At 41.4% G+C, this 23,837-nt stretch overlaps 1 protein-coding gene across 2 annotated transcripts in view; it reads left to right on the top strand.

Moving 5' to 3' along the window:
- EPN2 (epsin 2) overlaps window positions 1–22,366 on the top strand; it is a 46,208-nt gene extending 23,842 nt beyond the window's left edge. Inside the window, exons 2-8 of one of the 2 annotated variants that reach the window (XM_032762667.2) lie at window positions 1,648–1,760; window positions 3,255–3,347; window positions 3,606–3,762; window positions 10,438–10,611; window positions 13,549–13,641; window positions 14,684–14,899; window positions 18,294–22,366. In XM_032762667.2, the coding sequence (XP_032618558.1) occupies window positions 1,648–1,760; window positions 3,255–3,347; window positions 3,606–3,762; window positions 10,438–10,611; window positions 13,549–13,641; window positions 14,684–14,899; window positions 18,294–18,631 (1,184 nt within the window). In that variant the 3' untranslated portion in view covers window positions 18,632–22,366. The remainder of the gene's footprint in view (window positions 1–1,647; window positions 1,761–3,254; window positions 3,348–3,605; window positions 3,763–10,437; window positions 10,612–13,548; window positions 13,642–14,683; window positions 14,900–18,293) is intronic. The other variant, XM_032762668.2, reaches the window with a different exon arrangement.
- Window positions 22,367–23,837: the final 1,471 nt, after the last annotated feature.

Raw genomic sequence — 23,837 nt, 5'->3', positions numbered from 1 at the left:
CTGTTGGAGTAGCCGGCAAGAAGGAACTGAGGAACAGACAGGTCAGCAGGGATATATATCAGGCGCCATGGCGGCGCCACTCTAGGGGGCTACCTGCCGGCCCGCCGGAGTTGCTAGGGTAAAAATCTTCCGACGAACGTGCACGCGCGGCACACACACCTAACTGGAATGGATATGAGCAACACATCTCGAAGAACCACAGTTACAAAGGTGAGTAACCGTCTTTTCTTTGCAGACTTCCTTTAAGGTGACTTTCCAGCCAGAAAGAGGGGTTGGTGAAAAGTCAAAATTTATACCAATTCAGGAAATGTTATTGGCTAGAATTAGGTGGAGGGGCAATACACTTATCAAAGGTGATTAAAAACTGCGTTTAATATCACCATTTAGCAATTTAACTTTTAAACATTAAGCTGTGCTATTTAGAAGAAACATTCATTTTTCCTACTACCTGGGTAATCTAGCTTTCAATGTAAATGAATTTTTACCTTTTTTTAATAAAATGTTAGTGGATTATGCAGGATCACAATTCATATTTGAAATGTTAAACAGCAACTGTCATGCCTTGGTGAAACAGTGTTTCTGTGTACACAGAGTAAGCCGTGACAGAACACAAAAGCTAGTTAGTAGTTGTTCAGTGAACATAGTGGAGTTCCAAACCTGATCAGAGTGTCTGGTTGCTATTGTAATACAGATGTTGTTATAGTTGTAAAAAGGCAGCTTTAATACACACAGAAGCATTTTTTTAGCATGTAGTCTTTCATCTTTGATTGCTTTTCATTGCTGTATAATGACATGACAGCATAGGTTTGTAACTAATTCTCAGCAGATAAATTCTTGACCTTTAGTCGAAGCCTTCCGTAGCAGTTATAATACAAATGTCTATACCTGCTATCATTTTCTTTAAACAAGGCTCCTGATGAAATATTGCATCCTACCTTTGAGATATTCCTTAATACCAGACTTTTAATCTTTTTTTAATTACCAATCTGTTTGAATGAAATGTTTTTGCAGAGAATATTAATGTTTTATAAACTGTATGTGTGAATAGATTTCTTAAGTGTCTAGACTCAGACTGAGCATTAGCTTATAAAAATGTGGGTAGTATCCCTTTTTACCTACATACTGGCTAGCTCTCAGCAAAGTTATTACAGTACAGTAAGAGAAACCATCTCTTGAATGATTAACCACACAGTTTATGAAACCAGCAACCCATCTCTAAAGCTCTGATTTGCTGTGGCATTTTTATATCTAGCAGCCGTTGTAGTCAGATACTCAGTATTTCTTGATATTATAATCCTTGTTAATAAATTAATCCCTTGTTTTTCAAGCACGGTTTTCCTCTAAGGTATCAAATTCTTCCAGAAGTCTCTTTTTATAACTTCTGTCATCTTGTTTGTTGACATCATGGAAGTGGGTCTGATCTTTCAGGAAGCTGAACATGCTCTACTCTTACTTGACGTCAGTGGGCGTGGTGAGTCCTTGGCACCTCTCAGGATAAGGCCCAATGTTTGTAATTCTTGGCCTGCAGGAGCAGCTGTATAGAAGTGAAACACAGTGCGAAGAGTGAATTTGATCAGGCATGTTAAGAGGTTCATAAAGCTTCATATATACTCTCTTATGTTGTTTATGTTTCTGTTCCTTCAACAGCTACATCCCCTCGAGTTTCTTCAGAGTTAGAGCAAGCACGACCTCAGACAAGTGGAGAGGAAGAGCTCCAACTGCAGCTTGCATTGGCAATGAGCAGAGAAGTTGCGGAGCAGGTGAGTTTCCTGTGTATTATAATCATTCTCTGTCTGTACTCTGACTGCAAAGAGGAACACCATCTTCCATGAACGCAATTCGGTTTCACTCCAGTTGGGGAGCTCTGTGAAGCAATAGCCATTTTGGATGAGGGCAGCTGTGGCTTCAGACCCATTGAGAATAAGACATGGCAGCCATTTTGAAATGAGCCATCTTCTGTGGAAGAATGTTATTCATCAGTCCCTCCTGAACTTTCAGTTATGAAAAATTATTGCAAAAAAAGATAAATCCTTTAAAAAAAAAAAAAAGCGTACAAAAATTCAGTGAGTTGTAACTATAAACTACTAAGATTGAACAGCATTTTATTCTGTTTCGATCATTTGGGACAAAAAAAATGAAGAAATGGTCTGACCTGGAATGCTCATTTTCCTAAATCACTCATTTTTAATTAATTTTAACTCGTTAGTCTACCGTATTTTTTGTAACTTCACAGTAAATTCATTCTGTATTCACAGTAAATGCTGTAATATTAGGGAGATTATATTATTCTTAATACATAACGAAGGGGTTGCATCTCAGCTGTACATTCAAAACTCAACCTTAATTATGGAATCATGCCAGGCACTTCCATAATGATCTTCAATCTTTTTATAACAAGCATCAATTTGTAACTGTACATTAAATACGAACGTTCTTCTGTCTGCAAATGGATACCATAAGGAAGAGGATTTTTTTCTCATTTAGCAGTAAAGCTGGAAATAATGAACTTAAACTAAAAGTGGAAAAGATATAACTATTGGGGAATAAGGTGAAATTCAGAAAGTGGTGATGGAATCAAAATCATTTGAAATAAGTCAGTTTGACATAAACATATTAGAGATGGCCTAGAAATTTTTAGAATCCCACAAAAAAGTGCACAGTTCACTAGAAGAACGACTTGGTTCCTTGTAGACCTAACAATTCTATCAAATGTTGAGAGAGACTGACAAAAGCCAGAAAATCTGAAGTTAAAGCAGATGTCTCAATCTTCAATCTTTTAAAGGGGAAATGGTTTATAGTAATTAGAAGATGGAATATCTACTTTCTTTACATTCCCTCATCTTTGTTAGTTCATTATTTAAGCCATCTTTGTTTTATTCATTCTGTGAAAGGTATAAAAAAAGACAAGCTTTCAACAAAGATTTTAAGTGGACTGTGTATATAGGCTTAACAATTTCATCTTTAAGATTAGTGAACTAGGGTCAGGTGGTTCTGGCTTGTGCATAAGTTGGGAGATATACCCAAAGAACCCTCATCACATCACGGGCAAGGGACAATCTGTCCTTTGTAACCCACTGCACACCTCTTTGGTGCAAATTGCTCCTAAGGGGCTGGCAAGAGTTGAGGCTATAGCAGGCCTTCTCCCTGCACTGGCCTGCCAAGTGGGTTCGGCACATGGACGGAGCAAACTGCACCATTTTAAAGGCACAGTCTAGCCCAACAGTCAGTATCAACAGTGTTGATTTCCTTTGCAGGAGGAGCGCCTCCGACGTGGAGATGATCTGAGATTACAGATGGCTCTGGAGGAGAGTCGCAGAGACACAATTAAAATTCCCAAAAAGAAGGAGGTAGTGCCTTCAATTAAGAAATTCCTGGTTATGCTGCAAAATGATGAAATACAGTCAAATATAGCTTAATCTGGGCCTGTATATGCTTCTGGGATTTTGTTGTGGTAGATAAAATTCATCCCTGCAGGTTAAAGACCTTGCAGCTGATCAAGCAGGGTGTGTAACAGAACAAAATATTGCTTTGTGACGTGATGGGCATGTCACTTCAGGGTAGTGTAGTCCTCTTTATTAAAGCTTAAAAAACATTTCTTCCCACAGCACACAACTTTGTTGGATCTCATGGATGCACTGCCCTCATCAGCACCAGCCCCTCCGAAAACCGAAACATGGGGACCCACAGCTGGAGCAAACCAAACAGACCCCTGGGGAGGATCTGCAGCTGCAGCTACCACCTCTGACCCATGGCAATCATTTGGTAAGAATAAACACTGCCAGAAGTAGTGCTGAAAAACACTTTCATGGTGCTGAGTCTGTCCAAGATTTTCTGTACATGAGCGGACTGACATACTCCATAATGTAAGCATTTTGATCTAACGTGGTTAATTTTTTGGCTAGCTTATTTCATCAAGAGAAAACTGTAATGGAAATTTTAATCCATTTAGTTTGATTTTATGCCACTGTAGTGAGGCTTCGTACCCCAAAGGGAGGGAAGTGGTAACTGATTTTCCATTTTTCCCTTGGCAGCAGAAACTGCTTGTCTCATGTTGGAGATACTCAGACTCTGATTTTGTAGTTATGCTCAGCATCATACATTAAGAAACTATATTAGACAGTGACAGGCATCCAAGTCAGGTGGCTATAATTAGCAATGCACTAGCAGTAAATTACAATGTGTTATTACTGTTCTTAATGAAAGTGTGTTTATACTGACGTACAGTCAATAGTAAACCAGTTAAATTGTCTAAACTAGTTACTTTTTTATCAACAAAACTATACTGGGTGAAATCTAACTTTTTAAATCTATTTTAATTTTAATCCTTTATGAAACACTGAAGATTTCTTGACTTAAATGCTAAATTCAATGCATATGTATTTTATGTGGACAGTCCAAACCTGCACGTTAGAGGACTACATATTTAATTTTCTGGGTGTCTTTCCTATTCTTTCTACTGCCTCTGTAGTGTGCCTCCCAGCAAAGTCCTTTTGGATTTGCAAGGCCTGTTTAGCAATCAGCTTTTAAGGCCCATAGACACACACGCTGTCCAAAGAGGAGGAGTTCTATATCAGAAAGTCCACAGCTCTTACAGTGAGTCTTCAAACCCCTTCATCTTTGGGGACAGATCCAGACAACATGGGCAGAGAGAAGCTTCTCCTTTCCTTGAAGTGCCTGACAGTTTAATTCTGCCTTCTCAGCTGTAGGCAGTTGTTTACAGGATCCCATTCTATAAACATTGGGGAGAGAGGGAATTAATTAAAACAAATGACTCTCAAAAATTACTAGTTGAAGTTCTGACGCATATCATCTGGGTTGATTTGCTGAGCTATGTAGTTTGGTGGAGGATGTATTTTCCTAGAAGTTTTCTGGATGGGATTTGTTCACTGAGGTTCAGAAATACAGAGATGTGTGGGAATGGCAGAAAAGCCCTGAAAGCAGGGGAATGCCAAGGATTGCTCCTTTTGAAATCCCTCATCACTGAATGCACTGATGGGGGGGCCTCTGCATTTTCTGTAATCTGCAGCCAGAGACATCTAGGTGGTTTCAATCCAGCCAGGAATGACTTGGGGCAGGAACCAAATTAGTCTAGCTCAGAGATCCAGGAGAGTCAGCTGTAGGTGCTCCTGTCCCTCATCCTCTTTCCCCTGGGCATGAAGGAAGCAATTTATGAAAGGATGTAAAACTGCTGAGGGCCACATTGTAACAGCCACTGCTCCTGGCTGCAGTCCAACCCACTGTCTATTCCACTCTCTCTGCTTCTCAGACCAACTGGCAACTAAACAGCTCAAGCCCATCAAAAATCCCAAGTACCAGTAAGGAACGTGTTAGGTATCCCCTTCTGCCATTATACACCTACTTCTGTTCTTCCAGTATCAGCCGTTAACCAGATGTTTTACTCAGCTGGCTCTTATTCAGATGGTCTACCACCTGCAGCCAGCTTCAGTAGCCATAATCTGTTGTCTTTTTTTCTCCAACCTGAAACCAAAGTTCTGAGTTCTAACTTCTGGCATCTCCATTCATGGGCTAGAGTTCCTCCTTTCTCCAGATCCCCTCTTATAGGCCTCAGGCCCCTCTGTCTCCATTAGGACAAGACAGTAGACCCTGAAGTCTACTTGGCATGTCTAGTTGGCAGCTGGTATCAAGCGGAGTGTCCCAAGGATCGGTCCTGGGGCCGGTTTTGTTCAATATCTTCATTAGTGATCTGGAGGATGGTGTCGATTGCACCCTCAGCAAGTTTGCAGATGACACTAAACTGGGAGGAGTGGTAGGTAGGCTGGAGGGTAGGGATAGGATACAGAGGGACCTAGACAAATTAGAGGATTGGGCCAAAAGAAATCTGATTAGGTTCAACAAGGACAAGTGCAGAGTTCTGCACTTAGGACGGAAGAATCCCCTGCGCTGCTACAGACTAGGGACCGAATAGCTAGGCAGCAGTTCTGCAGAAAAGGACCTGGGGATTGCAGTGGATGAGAAGCTGGATATGAGTCAACAGTGTGCCCTTGTTGCCAAGAAGGCTAATGACATTTTGAGCTGTATAAGTAGGAGCATTGCCAGCAGATCGAGGAATGTGATCATCCCCGTCTAATCAGCATTGGTGAGGCCTCATCTGGAGTACTGTGTCCAGTTCTGGGCCCCACACCACAAGAAGGATGTGGAAAAAATGGAAAGAGTCCAGTGGAGGGCAACAAAAATGATTAGGGGGCTGAAGCACATGATTTATGAGGAGAGGCTGAGGGAACTGAGATTGTTTAGTCTGCAGAAGAGAAGAATGAGGGGGGATTTGATAGCTACTTTCAGCTACCTGAAAGGGGGTTCCAAAGAGGATNTCACAAGGAGGGTGGTGAAGCACTGGAATGGGGTATCTAGGGAGGTGGTGGAATCTTCTTCCTTAGAGGTTTTTAAGGTCAGGCCTGACAAAGCCATGGCTGGGATGATTTAGTTGGGGATTGGTCCTGCTTTGAGCAGGGGCTTGAACTAGATGACCCCCTGAGGTCCCTTCCAACCCTGATATTCTATGAGTCTAAGTGCCAACAAAATAAGAGCAAAAATATCAAGACTCCCTAAAAAGCCAGCAGTGTCATATCTCATTCTGAATGTGACCCAGAAGACTCAGCTACTGGGGGTAGGGAAAAAGGCAATGCCCAGTTTACAATGCCATTGTAAATTTAAAAAAAAAAGAAGTGAAGAGACCATCTCTCTTATTCCCTGGCTTATGTGAGACACAGGACTCCTAAGAAACGCAATTAAAAATTGAAAGGGGCAAAGCAGGACAAGTCTGGCTCATGCTCATGGAAAAAGAGCCACCTGTCAAGGTTCTGGTAGTCCTGATAGGAGCACTCAGGCATGAGGAAGTTTGTTTACGCCTTCATAGATTCTTGCTGATCAGGGCCCCCTGACCAGGGTGGTGGTGTATTAGCCAACAGATCTTTCAAACATGTGGGTACAAGTTGTGATCATCTGGAACAAGAGCCAGATACCACTAATTCCATTTTGTGTCTGAGGGTTCAAATGGACACCATACAACAGTGCCTCAGAAGAGAGGTAAAATAAGTTGATGGAAATGCTTCATTCAGGAGTCCATCAGCTCCTTGGGAAACCTGGGTCCAGGTCCTTGTGAACCTTATAGGGATTATGGTCTCATGTATAGATTCTCCAGTTGGCTAGATTCCATATGAAACCCCCCCAGGATATCCCTGTTGGCCAAAGTCTCCCCTTCCCATCCTGCCACAGTGATCAAGATCCCACAGAAGGTTATATGACCTCAGTGATGATAGACAAAACCTGATTGACAGATAGGAAAAATCACTTCCTTTTCTCCTCATTCTTCCCTTCCCTATGATCAGGAAGTTCAGATAGCAATCGTCTTCAGCTGATCTACAGGTTGCAAAGTGCTTAGTATTGAAGCATTGATTTTAGCACTGTGTGCAGCTGCGTAGCCACTGGGTCATTGTTTTGTTTTAAACAGAGTTTGCATCATCATCTATGATGAGCAGTAAAACATGAGATTAGAAAAGGTTAAAGTTCTGGGGGTTTGAGACTGTTTGTTTTTTTTTATAGGGAAAATTACATCAACCTTGTATTTAAAACACAAGCAAAAACTCGTCAATGGATGATATTAGCTGCAGCTGTTGAGTTTCCTATCCTTGGCTCCCAACTTTATTAATGCCATGTATAACAACTCCTTGTTCTTGCTTTCCAGCTACTTGGCTCCCAAGAATAGTCTTGAAGATGTCAGGTTTATGAATCTTGACTGCTAGTAAAACAGTGACTCATTAAAATAGAGGATTTTAATCCTGCCTAACTGTGCTTTGATATTTCAATGGAGGGAAGGGGGGTGGGGGAAGGTATCTTCCTAAATGCTCTTAGTTACAACTGTTCTAATTGGGGATCTATCTTATGAAAGAACAAAAGACATTTCTGAAAGCTTCCGTTTATCCGGAGTAGTGTCATTAGCATGTCTTGCATGGCATCATCAATCGTAACTCAACACACAATGCAGATGAGGGAAGTGTGTATGCTGGAATGAGAGTAGCCATATTCAAATAGAGCCCGTCAGCATTTCCTGTTCTGTAGATGGAACAAAAAGATGCCACCTGTTGATGAAAGTGAGCTAACAACTCTGCAAATCGGAATTTGTGCTAGTATGCTTATCTCCTAGTGTCCTAGTTGGCTTTCATGATGCTGCTCTTTAAACTGAGGATCTGGTTGTAAACTGAAACTGCAAGGTGAAGTGAGGGGCTACAGCTGTCTTCTACAAGAATGGCTCTGTCCTCTTCTTGTATTAAAGCATTAGTTTCTTTTTTATACTTATATTTCCTGTTGCCAACTATATCTTGGTCTCTGCTGAAATCTAGTTTTCGGAAAAAGGGTGTATGTGAACACACATTCTAACTTGGAAATATTTGATCACTTTAAAGGGTTATGTGAATATGTGCTATAAAAGCAAAATTATTGCTTTTATTATTTTGGATTGGTAAATAGAATTTTCTTGGTTTGGGTTCCCGTTCACTCACTTGCATGCTGAGTGCAGGCATGTATCTGATACGCTTGCTGCCAAGTATTGTTTCATTAAAGATGCTCCTTGGAATCTTCAGACTATAAAGATGGGTACCAAAGTGCTTCTGTTGAGTAGGTGGCTGCATCATAAATACTGCTCTCTTTGTGATGCTTGTATACGCTTTCAGAGAACGTTGTTAAAAACTGTGTGAAACTGTAGTAATGCCTCTCCAAAAGGAAACACCAAAGGTAGGGCTGGGGATGCTCTTTCTGATTGCTACCACTTGTTGCAGACAGGTAGGAGGTCTGCAGCAAGTACTGGATCTGGGCAAGTGAGAGGTGGAATTGAGTTGTTTTGTGGGAGGAGAGAGGTGATGTTGGTAGTGGGGAAAGAAATACTGCTCTTTCTAGGGCTGAGGAGAATCTCGCACTTCCCTACACCCCCTGTGATGGGGGAGGGGACGCAACCAAGAGCAGACCTTTCAGACTTTTGGCAGTTTGGGTTTTTGCCTTCTAGAATGAGTCTGAGGCCAGGTTCACACTACAGACTTCTGATGGCATAGCTGTGTCAGTCAGGCATTTGATGAGATGGGGCCTCTGACCAACATAGCATAGAGCAAAAACCTCCAATGCACACAAAATTCTACTAGCAAAACTGCTTTTGCCAATATAGCTTATTTCTCTTTTGGGGAGAGGACTGGAATGTGCTATGCTGACACAAGTGCAGTTTTGCTGGTGTAAGCTATGTGTACACGAGAAGTGCTTTCCTGGTACAGTAGAGTTGTAAAGTGTAGCCCTCACCTGAGGGTGAAGCCCCAGCCTCACTGAAGTCCCAAGTTTGGCTTCTTCAGTGGGGCCTGATTTGAGCCTGGGTGTTTGTGTATGATGGTGGGGGAGGGTTGGAAGGAGGACACTTGGGCTGAGCAAAGATTGTGAAGAAGTTTGACTGGCATTTGATCACAAGGGAGGTTGGCAGGGAAAGGGGTTCAGGTCAGGATGAAATGATCAAGAAATCTGACTTTGCTTTGGATGCATTGCTATTTTGTTGTGTGTCTGTTTTGTCAGATCATAACTTCTTTAGGGCAGGGGCTCTGCCTTCGATTCAACCCCTGGTTCAGGTCTTCAGGTTTTACTTAAATATAAATAATTTTGGAGGTTTTGTTCTGTGGGAGTGAGGAATCGGGCTTGAATGATAATGTACTGAAATAGGATGGATCAAACATGCTGTATCGGTATCCTTCTTTAATAAGAGCCCTGAACTTGCAGATCATATGAATAAAACTTAAAGAAGGGATATGTGTTGATGTGTTGGATAATTACAGCCAATAGTAGTCATTAAAGTAGGGAAAAGAACAGAGAGGATGGTTTGAAAACAGATGGGGGACAATTTAGAGAAGACCTATGGCAGGAATAACGATCACAAATGGGGAGGAAAAATTGTAGCTCAGAGAAAGTTGAAGCATTTGTTTTACAAAATTAAAATATGGTGGAAACAAGAGAGAGTTTTAAAATGGCTCATTTTAAGCCTTTAAGTAGGTTTTTCCCCCGAACACTGAGTTTTTACATTGAGTTCTTGGTTTCTTTTAGATAATGGCTTATAGAAACGATCTTTCCCTTGAGTTTATTTTTAATGTCACTTTCAATCTGAACAATAATTCTGTGCCATGGTGAATGAGTTTGCCATGAAAGCAAATTGCTGTAAGTTTAATTAAATCCTCGAGTGAGAGCTTATTTTTATTCTTCAAGAGTCTTCCACAAATTAGTTGTCTGTGTACGTATAGCATGGCAAAATTGATGTAACACAGCATCTAATTTTTCACAATTTTCTCTTAGTGCTTACTTTGCAGGAATAGAATTTTTAACTTAATACAATTAATTTCTTAGAAAAGCTTTTCAAAGTGACTTTCTGATCTGTGGTTCAACTGTCTCTTGTTGCAGGTGCCAAGCCAGCTACTTCTGTTGATCCATGGGGAGCACCAACTGGATCTGCTACTCAGTCTCTCTCCAAAAATGTAGACCCTTGGGCTCCTTCTCAGTCATCCTCTGTAGAAACAAAAGCTACTGTAGATCCGTGGGGACCAGCAGCTGCAAACAAACCTATTTCCACCTCTGGTAAGAGACTGTTTACGTTTGACGTCCTTTCCGGTAAATAGGCTGTACTGAACCCGTGGTGTAAGTGTGCATCCCTTTAAAGGTGTGTATTTGTTTTTTGTACTGAGGGGAGTAATTTTTTTCAGCCTCTCTTCATTGACTAACTTAAGGTGAGATGTGGACAATTGCTAAATGGAGCAGGTAAAAGGAACAGTTGCACTGAAGGACTTGTAGTACTAGATTTCAAAATAAATAAGACCTATAATTACTCCTGGGGGAATTCTTCCTCACTGTGCATGTGCCCCGCAGATTTCTTTGTTTCCCTGCAGAAGAATGACTTACTGACATGGAAGCAAAGGGAAGCCACTAAAGTGGTCATGCGACCCTTCCCAGCAGTATGTTTTGGGTGCCCAGAGCAGAGGTAAATCATTGTGGGGTACAGGCGGGACTAGGGAAGACACGGCTGGTGGCTCTTACCCTGTGTCAGGCTCAGCTGCTAGTCCAGGCTGGGCTGGGGGAGATGAGACTTCCTCTTCCCCTGCACGGCAGCAGGGGCTGGGTCAGACCCACCTCTAGATTTCTCCCCCGGCTGTAGGAAGCTCTGCAAACTCCTCCTTCCCTTCTCCCCCGTGCTTCCTGCTCCCATCACTTCTCAGCTGCAGGGGGAGGGGTCACTATATAGGGAGTTGCTCCCCCATCCGTCCAATCCCTGTGCATCCGGATCCCCATATACCCCGACCTGCCTGCTGAGCCTCCCCCCCTGACCCAGAACCCTATCCTGCCGAGCCCCAACCAGTTGTACTTGGATCTCAACCCCACTAAGCCCCAGTCTCCCACCATCTGGACACCCCCACTGAGCCCCAACCACCTTCACCTGGACTCCCCCCCCATCCCCCAAATCGCATTATCTTTGGACCCAGAATCCACCAACAAGCCCCTGTGCATCCAGGTGCACCCCCACACCTGGATCACCCACTGAGCCGCCCACACCCAGATTGCCATACACAGAATCCTCTGAACCCGCACGTAGATCCCCCCACACTAAGCCTCTCCACAATTGGATCCTGCCTTGCTGAGCCTTCCTGCCCGCACCTGGGGCACCTAGCATGGAGGGGCAGAGCCTCGGGGTGTTTCTGGGTCAGGAACAGGCCTTGCACTGTGTCAGGGTTGGGTGCAGCCTCACCACTGAGTCCATGTCCCAGGGCGAAGCTGCATAGTGATCTCCCACCTCTGTGCAGCTGGTGCCCTTTGCTCCCCAGTGCCAGGCTGGAACCTTCACATTTATCTGACAAAATTTGCAGAATTCTAAAATATTGTGTGCAGAATTTTTAATTTTTTGGCACAGAATGCCCTCAGGAGTATATAGTAGACTTTAGAACAGACATTTCAGTGCTATTATTTTGAGTCAGAGCATTGCATTCGTGTGGCTCTTTCCTCCAAACTCCCTTCCACATCCTCTCCAGTCTTTATTTTATGTACACTTGCCACCCAGTTCAGCCATGCACCTGTGACTGCACTGCTGCCACTTGCCCTTCTCTTTAATTGCCTAAACATTTAATTTCCAAAAAACAGAGTATTAAAACAATCTGAAAGCTTCAAAACTACTGACATTTTCAGTGTGGTGACTTGCTGTGCAGAAAGATGTCTCTGTAGATGTAAACTGTTCAGAATTTGATCAGCATCTGGTGTTCTGAGGAGGAGGTTTTCAAAGGTGCAAATGGGAATTTGATGCTTACCTGCTTTTGAAAAGCTCCCTCTGTAAATTCTTATGTAAGGAAGTGCAGAAGGTGGTGCTGCAACTCCTTGCCTTATACCTTGTGACTCTTACTGCTCCCAATAACAATAATAGCAGGGTAGTTTTGGATAGGTGCCATGACTTTCTGTGCTAAATGAATTTTTTGCAATCATTCTTCTCTGTACATTTTATAATAAACTAAAGATGTATATGTGGAATGATGTCAAGATCATGTCTAATTTAGCTTTATATGGGCAAAGGAAAATGGAATGTTTTAGAAATGATTTTGTAAAATTCATGAGACTAAAGATATTTTATAACTTTCTCTTTTTTGCTGGAGATAAATAACATTTGCAGTACAGAATCTTTACTTGCATTCTGTCTTCAGAGAGTTAATTGCCTCTAAGTGTCATTGTAATGATTCAAAATGTAATGAAGCTTAATGCTAACTGATTGTTTAAAAAGTGACTTTCAAATTCCAACCCTGTTAAGTTTGGGGTAATATGATTACTCTTTATTTACATAGGTTTTTTTCCCTTCCTTTTTGCTAAAGGTGTTTCCACATCTAGTGAATGTGTCTTCTTCACTGATTGCAGAGTAAAGCTAGGCTCCCCTTTGCTTAGCACTCTAGCGCCTTATCTACGCCAGGTACTGAGCACATCTTTTCTGTTGCCCTCCCAGTCCCTTTAATCTGTGAAACAAGAAGCTGAATTTGAGAATTCAATTCTTACCCCAAGTATGGCCACACTTACATTCCATTTTGCTTGTTGTCACTGGCTTATATCCATGCTTCTAATTCCAATACTACATAGAATTTGTGATGCCCGTCACCACAGCATCTGGATGCACCACTTGATTGCACAGCTAGTTAATATATATACGCTACCTTCTATATTGGGCAGTAAAATCACTGACCATCTCCACTGCAACCTAAAGACACATAACCACATGTGCCTTGAAGGCCCTCCATACTGAAAAGTCAGAGGAAAATTGTACCGTAGGTGAGGGCCAAATACTGAAAATGCACTGCTGCTAGTCATAAAGAGTTTGGTCTGGGGTAATGACGGTAGAAGCACCCCAGCTGAACCTTAACGGCCATGATAGGACACAGAGGGAAATGTTTCTCAAGTAATGTGATTGTTTTCGAAATTGCTTTTAATAGCACTGGACATAATGCAGTTGAAGATCTATTAGTGACGGGTGTCGTTTGTTCTCCTGAACAGGAAGCACATCGTTTGACCTTTTCAATAATTTGAATGGTACAGTTAAAGATGACTTTTCTGAATTTGACAGCCTTCGAAATTCCAAAAAGACAGGTACGGATCAAATGAATACTTGGCAAATGGCAGGTTTTTTTGTAATCTCAGTAACAGGCTTTTTAAATCACCTGTTTTAATCTTTTTATGACAGAAACAAGATCCACCTTTCACAGTGGATAAGTTCAAACAAGGGAGTACTTAGAACGTGTTGCCATTTTTATAGCTAATGTAACAATAAAAGCCAGTTGTTGTCATCATGTAATCTGACCTCTGGGTAGCACAGGCCATACATCTTCATCGTGTTACCTCTGCATTGAGCCCAATAACGTATGCTTAACTAAACCATATCTTCAGTCCCTGTTTTGGGTGTGAAGGCCATGGTAGGAGGCAAGGAGACAAAGTAGCCTGAGTGATGGTTTGTCAAATAGACATGTAAACACTTGTATTCAACACTAGGGAAAGAATTACTGAAAGTTAACTTTTGTGGAAGTTTGTATTTCACCCAATGAAAATGAAACTGCTAGACTTCAAATATGTAAATACTTTGAGACTATGTACCTCTTTGTAAGGGGCACCTTCTGTAAGATTGGTGACATAGCTCAGTGTTGGCCTAAGTTCCTCTTTTAAAAGAAATCTATTAATTGATGAGTGGCAAATACTGAATGAAAAACTATACCAAGATGATAGTTCAGAGGCCACAGTTCTGATGCTCTTGAATATCTTCTCCGTAGAGGCTATTCATTTGTGTCTATATCACAGCACACTAAAGAAGGATATCAAGATCAGTTGTGTAGAAGCTTTGTTTATATTACACTGCAGTTGTAATTCTACTGTTCTACACTTCTATGGGATACTTAAGATTTAATATATTTAACAACTTGCTAAAAGTGTAAAACATACTTGGCAATTTAAACAAAATCATAGTATAAAATCAGATTTAAGGATATATTTTTAGTAGTAGAATAAAATCACTTGCTTCCATCATCAGACTTTTTTTGCATGATTATAATACATAGTGAACAGACAGATAACTGGCTTTAGTGAATTGTAGCATTTAGCATTGTGAACCTAACAGATTGTTCCTGACTTTTGGTTACAGCAGAGTCGGGTTCCACTTTGTCATCCCAGCATAGTGGTACAACAAGTCCTGATCTCTTTGATTCTCAGCCCACAAACATGACATCAAGCAAACAAAGTGCAGCTCGAAAAACCCCCGAGTCTTTCTTGGGGCCCAATGCAGCCTTGGTGAATTTGGATTCATTGGTGTCTAAGCCGCCACAGCCTGTTCCATCATTGAATCCATTCTTAGCTCCAGGTATGTCTCAATACATCCCTTTCCAATATAAAACTTTGTTTATATCTTTCTCTTCCAAATTTGTTCTTGTAGAAGAAACCCTACTCACCTCCAGTGCACATAGCACAGTCTAAATCTTGTACTTCCTGGCTTGCTTGCCATCCTAGACTAGTTTGGCCAGCAGGATTTGCTCTGTTGCAGTTAGGAGGGAAGGGCAGCATGGGCTTGTGGAAAGGTAATGAATTGATACATGGAAGGATTTGGGTTCTAGTCCTGGCTCTTGGGGGCGAGGGCAGTGACCTCAACTCTCTTTATTATTTATTTTTTGTATTACTGTAGCACCTACAAGCCCCAGTCATGCACTAGGACCCCATTGTGCTAGGTGTTACACAAAAACAGAACAACAAGACTGTCCCTACCCTTAAGCGTTTGCAATCCAGGTATAGTACAAGAGACTACAAATGGGGCAATACAAAGAAACAATGAGTCCATATTGTTTAAATAGACAAGATAGACATAGGGCAGGGGAAGCAGTAGAACACACAAGCATAGTGAACAATGTGATGGCAGCAAAATGGCATGGTAGTTCCATGATTTTTTTTTGTCCTGTTTCCCCTCAAACATCTTGTTTGTTTACATCATAAGCTCTTTGAGGCTGTGAATCTTGTACTATGAGTTTGTATGCCATCCAGTCCAGTGGGTCCCATCTTGGTTTGTGCCTAGGTGCTACTGTTACACAAATAATAAATACTAGTACCTTCCTTTATTGTGTGTATCACCCTAAGCCTTCATAGTCTAGTCCTGTAGGGCTGGACCCTAAGATAAACTATCAGCTTCAGTGGGAGTTGCAGCTGTTGAGCAGGCATTGGCTAGCCACGTATGCATCTTTCCTCTCAAACATGAACATAAATGCTAAAAATAATATATTCAGTCAAAAGTATTAAAACATTCTGCTCAAACCCTTCCCCCACCCCCCCCACAAAAAGTGAAACCAAACAAAAAAACCCACCTAAAGCCTGGACTCTTTCACGCAGAATATGCCTGTGACCCCTTTAATTCTGAATTGCATTAAAATATCAAAACTATATTGCACAGACTATGTTAAAGCCCACTAGGGAGCTCTGAGTGCACACCAACAGGGTTTACACAGACCAATTAATGCACCACACATTAGTGCACTTCAGAAATCACAAGCCCTTAAGTTCCAAAGTTCCCAAGGCACTTTTGAAAATGAGACTTAGAAACTTGCATTGCTTCGCCCAGATCTACACTATAGACTTACATTGGTATAGCTGCATCTCTCAAGGATGTGAAAAATGACTTGACTTAATCCCTGGTGTAGACAGCACTACGTCAATGGGAGGGCATCGCACATTGACATAGGTACCGCCTCTTGTGGAGATGGATTAACTATGCTGACAAGAGAAGCTCTCCTCTTGACGTACAGTAAAACCTCAAAGATACAAACACCACAGTTACAGACTGACCGGTCAACCAGACACCATGTGAAACTGGACGTAACCAGTCAGGCAACAGCAGAGACTAAAAAAAAAAACCCAAATGCTATACTGTGCCTGTGTTGTATCTTAAAGATAGGCCCATCTCAGCTGCCTGTCCCCACCGCTACCCTGAACACCATACCCGGGACACTGACTTACAGCTAGGAGTTGAAGATGCTGAGATTCGCAGGCAAAGCTGTGAGTCCCTGCTGCCAGCCTAAGGCAGTGGGAGCAGTTGCAGGAGCAGCACTGGGGTCGGCACTGCTTTGCTTTCCTGTAAGCTGGGGTACTGTTTTCACACCCCCTCCCCTGGCTGGGGGGAGGTTGGGAAGCTGTTTTTGCACACTCCCACTCCTCCAGGAGGGGGACATGCTGTTTTCACCTCCACCCCATCCTCACCCCAGTTGGGAGGAGGACAAGCTTGCCCTGAAATAAGTTGCCTGCAGGGAAGCTTTCTAGCTGCCTCTGGAACCTGGCCTGAAATGTGAACTGCTGGAGCTGTGTTTTGTTCAGAGTTACAAACGTCTCCAAGTTATGGACAACCTTCATTCCTGAGGTTCTACTGTAGTAGCGTTGTCACTGAAGCGCTATAGCAGCAATATTCTAAGTATAGACCTGACTGTAAGCTCTTCTGAAGATTTCACCATCAGCCTTCTCCCTACAAAATCTGTTTTTGTCATCAGTGTCTCCCCTCTGCCCTGGTTCCATTCTCCAGGCAATTTTATTGAAGACCTGGGAAATGACTGTTTTCATTAATGCTGCCAGCAGTAACAGAGTGCAAACAAACTGGTAAGGGGAGGCGAAGCCTGGAAAAAACCTTCGTGCTCACTTCAGTCCACATTTTAGTAGGATGAGACAGTGCCATAAATAGGTCATTCCTGAAATAATCTCATCTGATCGAAAAGCACCCTTGGTGTACTTGGAAACTAATCTGCTCTCGTAGCTCTCCTGCAAAAAGGCCTGTACTGTAGTAGCATTTATGACTTTATTTATGGTAAAGTCTAAGTGGTGTTGCCACAGTAAACAAATGGGGAAAAAACACGTTAGTATCTTTATGTGCACTGAAATTTCTATACATGGTAACCCGGGGTTTAAGATTATTTAAAATGGTGGTAATTTGTCTTAAAATATTTTTTAAAAAATATTTGTTTATGAAATTCCTTAAAATATTGGGGAAAACAGAATGAACAATGGTTCTGAGCAGCTTAGCACTATTCAGCAACAGGAAGTCTACGTATCTGTCAAGTTTACAAGGGGTCACTGGGCCATCCGAATAAGTCTCTAAACATCTATGGTATAAAGAATGTGTATTGTTGGCAGTGGATCAAAGACTTTGAATGCTGGGAAATTTCTTTGCTTTTTCCAGCTTTACTGTAATTCGGAATCGGCTTGTTTACATTATGAATTCCTGACAAATCTCGGAGCCAAATACCTGAACAGCTTCTAAAACTCAGTGAAATGGCTGAGAGGAAGGGAGAACAAGTGCAATAAACGAATAAAAATAACCTGCAATTATCTGTTGCAGTATAGCCTCAGAATGTCATGTTCAGGCACACTCCTGATTGATAGAATTCAGAATCTGTTTGTACAGCTCCTCTTACAGAAAATTGAAAACTACCCATCGGTGTTGTGGTATCCTGCTGACATTCATAAAGATATAGTGGGTCAAATTATAATTATATATCCACTGAAGTAAATGGAATTTGTACCATACTGAGACGTGGCCCAGTATGTGTCAATGATATTGTAAAAGAGATTTTCATTAGAAGTGGCATTTGTTCTTTTGGGTTTTTTTGGAGGGGGGCGGGGAGGGCAGTATTGTGTAACTCTACCCTATCTGTAAATATACATGGCATGACTGCAAAACCTTGACCTCTTTGGAGCTGCATTCTTTTTTTTTTCTCTTTTCAAATTAGGGACAGCTACAGCACCAACTCCAATCAACCCCTTCCAAGTGAATCAGCCCCAGCCCCTCACACTAAATCAGATGAGAGCAAGTCCCGTGATGGGCACGAGTCCTTCTTTTAATACTGTGCCAGCAATGAGCATGGAGCCAATGCCTCTGTCTTCCATGGCACCAGTGGCTGTGGGAATGGCGCCGTTACCAGCTATGGGCACCATGGCACCTATCACTCGAATGGGCCAGGGGATGAACATGAACATTGCAGGATCAATGACCCAGCCGCTTCATAGTACGGGAATCCCTCCATCAGCATCCCAACCCACAAATACAACTAACCCTTTCCTCCTATAAAGACCCAATCGAAGGAACTTTCTTTTCGTAATGTTTCCAAGCTGAAGTCTTTGGGGGAAAATGAACAGGATCTGCTTGGACTGAATGGCGTGTAAGCGACTTGAAAGTAGATTTGCAGTTTACAGTTACGAACTTTGAAGAGTTGTCTATACTTACCAGTTAATCTAAATCTAGTCTTTGCTACAGATGGTACCTTACTTTGGCTTGTTGAGCATTACGTGAAATGTTCAGACTTTTCGCCAAAGTTAGATTATGTCCATTTTGTTACTTTGTTAACCATTTCAATACACTTTCTAGGGAGAACCTGCCATTTTAAACTCCATTTGCTATTTTGTAGATGTCAGATGTGCTGGATCCTGAAATTACTGTTACCTACAGCTGTTCATATGATAGACCTGAGACTCAGAGTGCTAGTGAATGGTTTTGCACATAACTATATACAGTTCTAGACTGTTGGTTCACCCATAGTCCTTATTCTTAGAAGAGAGCCCAGAAGGCTTGTTTTACCCATTAAACATTGCAACACAAAATCTCACCGCTTTCCCGGCGGTTTGACTGGCAAAGCAGGCTTGTCTCGAAAGGAAAAAAAGTTGAAGAAAATTCTCAAGTTGTCAAGTATAATGTGTGCTGTTGTATGCAATGTTGCATTTGTACACTACTATCTAAGGACTGCAAAGGAACTTCCTGTGAGTGGCATGCTGCACTCGTGCTAAATGAGTGTTCTGCTCTGTGCTTGTCCAGTAGTGACTTCATTTGGAAGTGCTTGTGTGTATTTTATTTTTATTTGACTTACAATGTGAGATGAAAGAAAAACAAAATATAGTGGGACAACTTTGAATTCAGTTTCACCGGGGCAAGCTTTAAAACTAATTCAGGCTTAACCTTGCTGTATGCAGTTACTCTTGTACACTTTTGCACATATTTTGTTTTTAGTACAGTTTCATATTTGAGTTTGCAGAATAACCTAATAGTCATTTTTTTTGCTAATTTTTGTAATGTGGTTCTTATTTAACTGTCTAGTTTTGATAGACTTTTATCAGCTCAGGCTGAAAAATTAAGATATTGGCCAATGTCATTTTTATGGTTGAATGCCCTCCTCTTATTTATGCTTTTAGCTCTTTGTTTCTGTAAAGAAAATTTTAAAAGGGAAGATTAACACTAAAATATTTTATTTTTGAATTAAGACTTTGTAATGAAATTTAAAACACATTCTCATGACTAATTGCTTTTTAGAGGAAATGAATTTGAACATATGACTTGCGACTACATTTAGAAAACACTAATGCTGCCTTTCCTTTAATTCACTCACCATTTTCTGATGATTACCAAAATGAACAAACTGCTAGCCTCTTTAAGAAGATCATGAGGCTGTTTTTCTTTTGTAATAGTGACTTCTGGAAATTTTAAAAATTCTAAATCTAAGAAAGTGGCTCATTAATTTAATTTAATTTTTTAAACTAAAGGTGCACTCCATGTCAGTGACTGGTTCCATTTACAACTGTTAATTTAAACGCAACTCTACAGTTTTAACTCTCATGTCTTGGATTCATCAGCACTAAACCATGTGCAGGTTTCAGTCAGCAATACTGGTATAAACCCGGCCTTCTCTAAGATGGCAACATTTTAAAAGCTCTGCTTTCACATGGTATGCGAACATACACTGGGCACGTTTAGGGGAATATCCTAGAGCTTGTAACTTCTTCAATTGGGGCATCTCTGCATATGAACTGATGTCCTTTGTGGTGGCCTTTCCCTGGATTACGAAAAAGCTGAAACAAATTAATGGCAGAGCTCCACTTTCTGGTGTAATTATACTATGTGGATTGTAATAGCCCCCATTAGTGTGCCATAAAAAGGAAGGACTGATTGGTGTGAAAGGAACGGGATTTCTATGCTTTTTGCCAGAATAAAAAACTGTCCTAATTAGGGTACGGTCACGCATTTTAGATGTGTAGGTTGGAGTAGATCTCAGTGTACGGAAAGCTAAGTGCATGGGTGTTTCTATGCAGATTGTTCTATCCTCTTGTTGCTATTGGGTTTACAAGTAGGATTCAGAATATTAACCTGCTCATATTTTATATAGGAGGAAAAATGACTGTCCACACCCAGAAAGTCTTCAAAAACCAACCCATTCATGTCGTCTTTCAAAATAAGGAAGAAAAGACTTTTTGGATATTATTAATCAATATAGGCCAGGAAAAGCATAATTATTGCTAGCAGTAGGAACTTTTACGGTTGTGATCTAAGCAAATGAAAAAAATAATTTCCAATTGGTCTGTGGCAAGATCACTCCATGTTGTTTACAATTTAGTTTTCTCAACTATGGAGTTAGTTCATTTGTTATTTTCCCAGGCTTTAGTTAGTCAGTTGCCTGTATGTACAAAGTGTAGATGAGGGCATTATCCATTCAGCCAACAGGTTCTGACTGCAACCTCTGAAAGACTTTAGATAGCTTCATTTGGAGGCAGGATGGTGCTGGTCATATTTGTAATTCTTTGAAAATCATACGCAGCTCAGAGTAATGAGCTATCCTCATGGAGTGATAAAAATTTACTATTGGCCTGGTAGGGAACTTACATGCCCTGGTTGAATGAAGCTGCTGAGTGGCAAATTGTAGATTTTACCAGCCCGCTTTTGTAAGAGCGATACTACTTTTTACGTACATTGCACAAGAAACCATGACAGGGTACCCTGTGTCTCAGCAGTGATAAGCATGTCTCATGGTGCTACAGAGCGCTTGGCCAAGAAAGTTAACAGCCTTAAGATCCCCAGCCTGAAGTGTGTGTTGGGATACGAAATCAAATAAAAATGAAAACATGCAGGTGGTTTGGAAATATCTTTTTGTTTCTGAGATAGCAGGCATCTCTGTCTCTGCAAAGATCTCATGCATACCGGTGGCATATAAACAACAATGAAAGCTGGTTTCTGCCCTAGCCAATCAAAGCATCAGCTGTGTCCAGAATGTTAAATCCATTTCATGGTCATCAGTGGTTAAACTAATTTTCTTTCTTTTCTTTTTTTTTTTGATGGAGCACATTGTGTACCTGATCTCATTCACACACTCATTTCTCCACACACCCCCTTCTCTCCCAGGTAATACGGTGCTTTTGATTTAAAATGTTAGTATCCCAAAATAGCCTTACTGGTCAAATTGACCAAAGAGAAATAGTGTTAATTATTTTGTAAAAGCATCTTGGTATAATTTTAAGCCCAAAAATAAGCTCAGTTATTTATTCAGTTTTTTATACTATGTAAAAACTAAAATGTCTTGAGGGGACCGGGAAGGGAGACCATAGTGGATTGTGCTGTTTAGTCTCTTTGAAGTCCCATAGCTAATACCGCTTTTGTTATCCATCTTCCCTTTACTGTTGCCGTTTCTACTGTGTACTGTATGTATTAATATTGCACAAATTGTGGAGAAATACACGGTTTATTTTTCACAGCAGAATCTCACAAAACTCGCTTCCTTTACAAGTGTTATAACTGAAATATTTACCAAACTGTTTTCATAATACTGGGAGCAGGCTGCTTTTTATGAATTTGTGCTGACTATTGACATTTACTGTATAAATATATAATTTATCATTTGTACTATTGTATCATAATGTTCTGTATCTGTGTCATTTTTTTCCCTAGTGATGTCACACACATGTGATATTTAATAATGCCATCAGAACAGTGGAATGACAAGGGGTTTGTAGGTGACTGGTCAGAATTAAAATTGTATTGCTTATATCCTAGAGTTGCATTCCTTTTCTACTCAATTGTAGCATTCGCATCCCATTTAAAAGGGATACATTTTTAAAAGGATGTCATTTTAGGATGTGGTCCAGTATTCATGGAAGTCAATGAGTTGGATCCGACCTTGAAAACCCTAAGGTAAAAATCCAGATCCTAGGCTAAAACTAACAGTATTTTAGAGCAGTTGTCCTCAACCTTTTTCGTCTGGCAGGTGCCGGACGACGAGCCACCAAGGACCGTGGCCGGCGGACAAGCATCCGCCAAAATGCTGCCGAGGAGCGGCAACATCAAGAGGCGACGCCTCTTGACGTTGCTGTTTTTCGGCGGCATTTCGACGGATGCTTGTTCATGGGCCAGTACGCAGGCGCAGGTAGATGCCCTGGCAGGTGCCATGGCGCCCACGGGCACTGCGTTGGGGACCACTGGTTTAGAGTAACAGTTCTCATATTTGTGAGTCTGGCTTCCCTTGCAGGTTTTGGTGTCTTTCATGGTCAGAAGCAGCAAGCCTTGGGGAAAGATAAGTATTTTTAGAGACCGTCCTCATTTAGTTCAGATTCAGTGGAGTCCTTGGTAATCCAGTAAAACAGAAATATTGGTAGCCTGGCCCTAGCCATGTGACTAAAATGCTATTCTAAATTGCACCATCTTTTAAAGAACATTTTCAAAGGGATATTTACCTGTTACATCAAAAGAGGCCTGAATAGTTCTTCATATACCAAGGGTGAAATATTAAAAAATCTGGTGAAGCCTTGTTCAGGGCCATCTATTTTCACAGAATTGGGGCCAGGGATTGTTCAGGGGCACAAGCCAACCACTCTCCAACATGCAGTAGGAAAAAACTGGGCAGGCTAGTCCATAATTGTCCACTATTGGACAACATGCCCCTTTCTCAGTGTCCAGTACCATATCCCTATGGCTGAGGATGGGTGCGGGACTTTGATATGGAGCCTGTAAGTTAGAAAGGCAACATGCTGACTTTGTTGGAGACTTTACTGATAGAAAATTCAGAGTGAATAATAGCCTAGAAAATTTTCCAAGTCTCCCCGTGCTTGCACTGTACACATGATGTGCGATTAAAAGGACTATTATCAAGCAGGCCAGGAGGTCAGGTAATAAAGGTGTATGTTGAAGCAAAGATAGATGCAAGATCGAGAGCAGTGGGTCTCAAACTTTTTTACTGATGACCCCTTTCACATCTCAAGCCTCTGAGTGTGACCCCTCTGATAAATTAAACACAGTTTAATATATTTAACACCATTATAAATGCTGGAAGCAAGTGGAGTTTGGGTTGGAGGTTGACAGCTTGTGACCTCCCATGTAATGACCTCATGACCCCCTGAGGGTCCAGACCCCCAGTTTGAGAACTTCTGATCAAGAGGGATGTAGAGGAGGGAGGGAAAGTTTGGCATGAGTCTATGCAGCATCTTGAAGGCTGCAAAGGAGAATTTTGTACTGGACTCCGCGA

This window comes from Chelonoidis abingdonii, chromosome 9 (assembly GCF_003597395.2).
Source record: "Chelonoidis abingdonii isolate Lonesome George chromosome 9, CheloAbing_2.0, whole genome shotgun sequence".
NCBI lineage: Eukaryota > Metazoa > Chordata > Testudines > Testudinidae > Chelonoidis > Chelonoidis abingdonii.
Note: the sequence above shows the minus strand (reverse complement) of the source record. Positions and strands in the feature narration are given on the sequence as shown.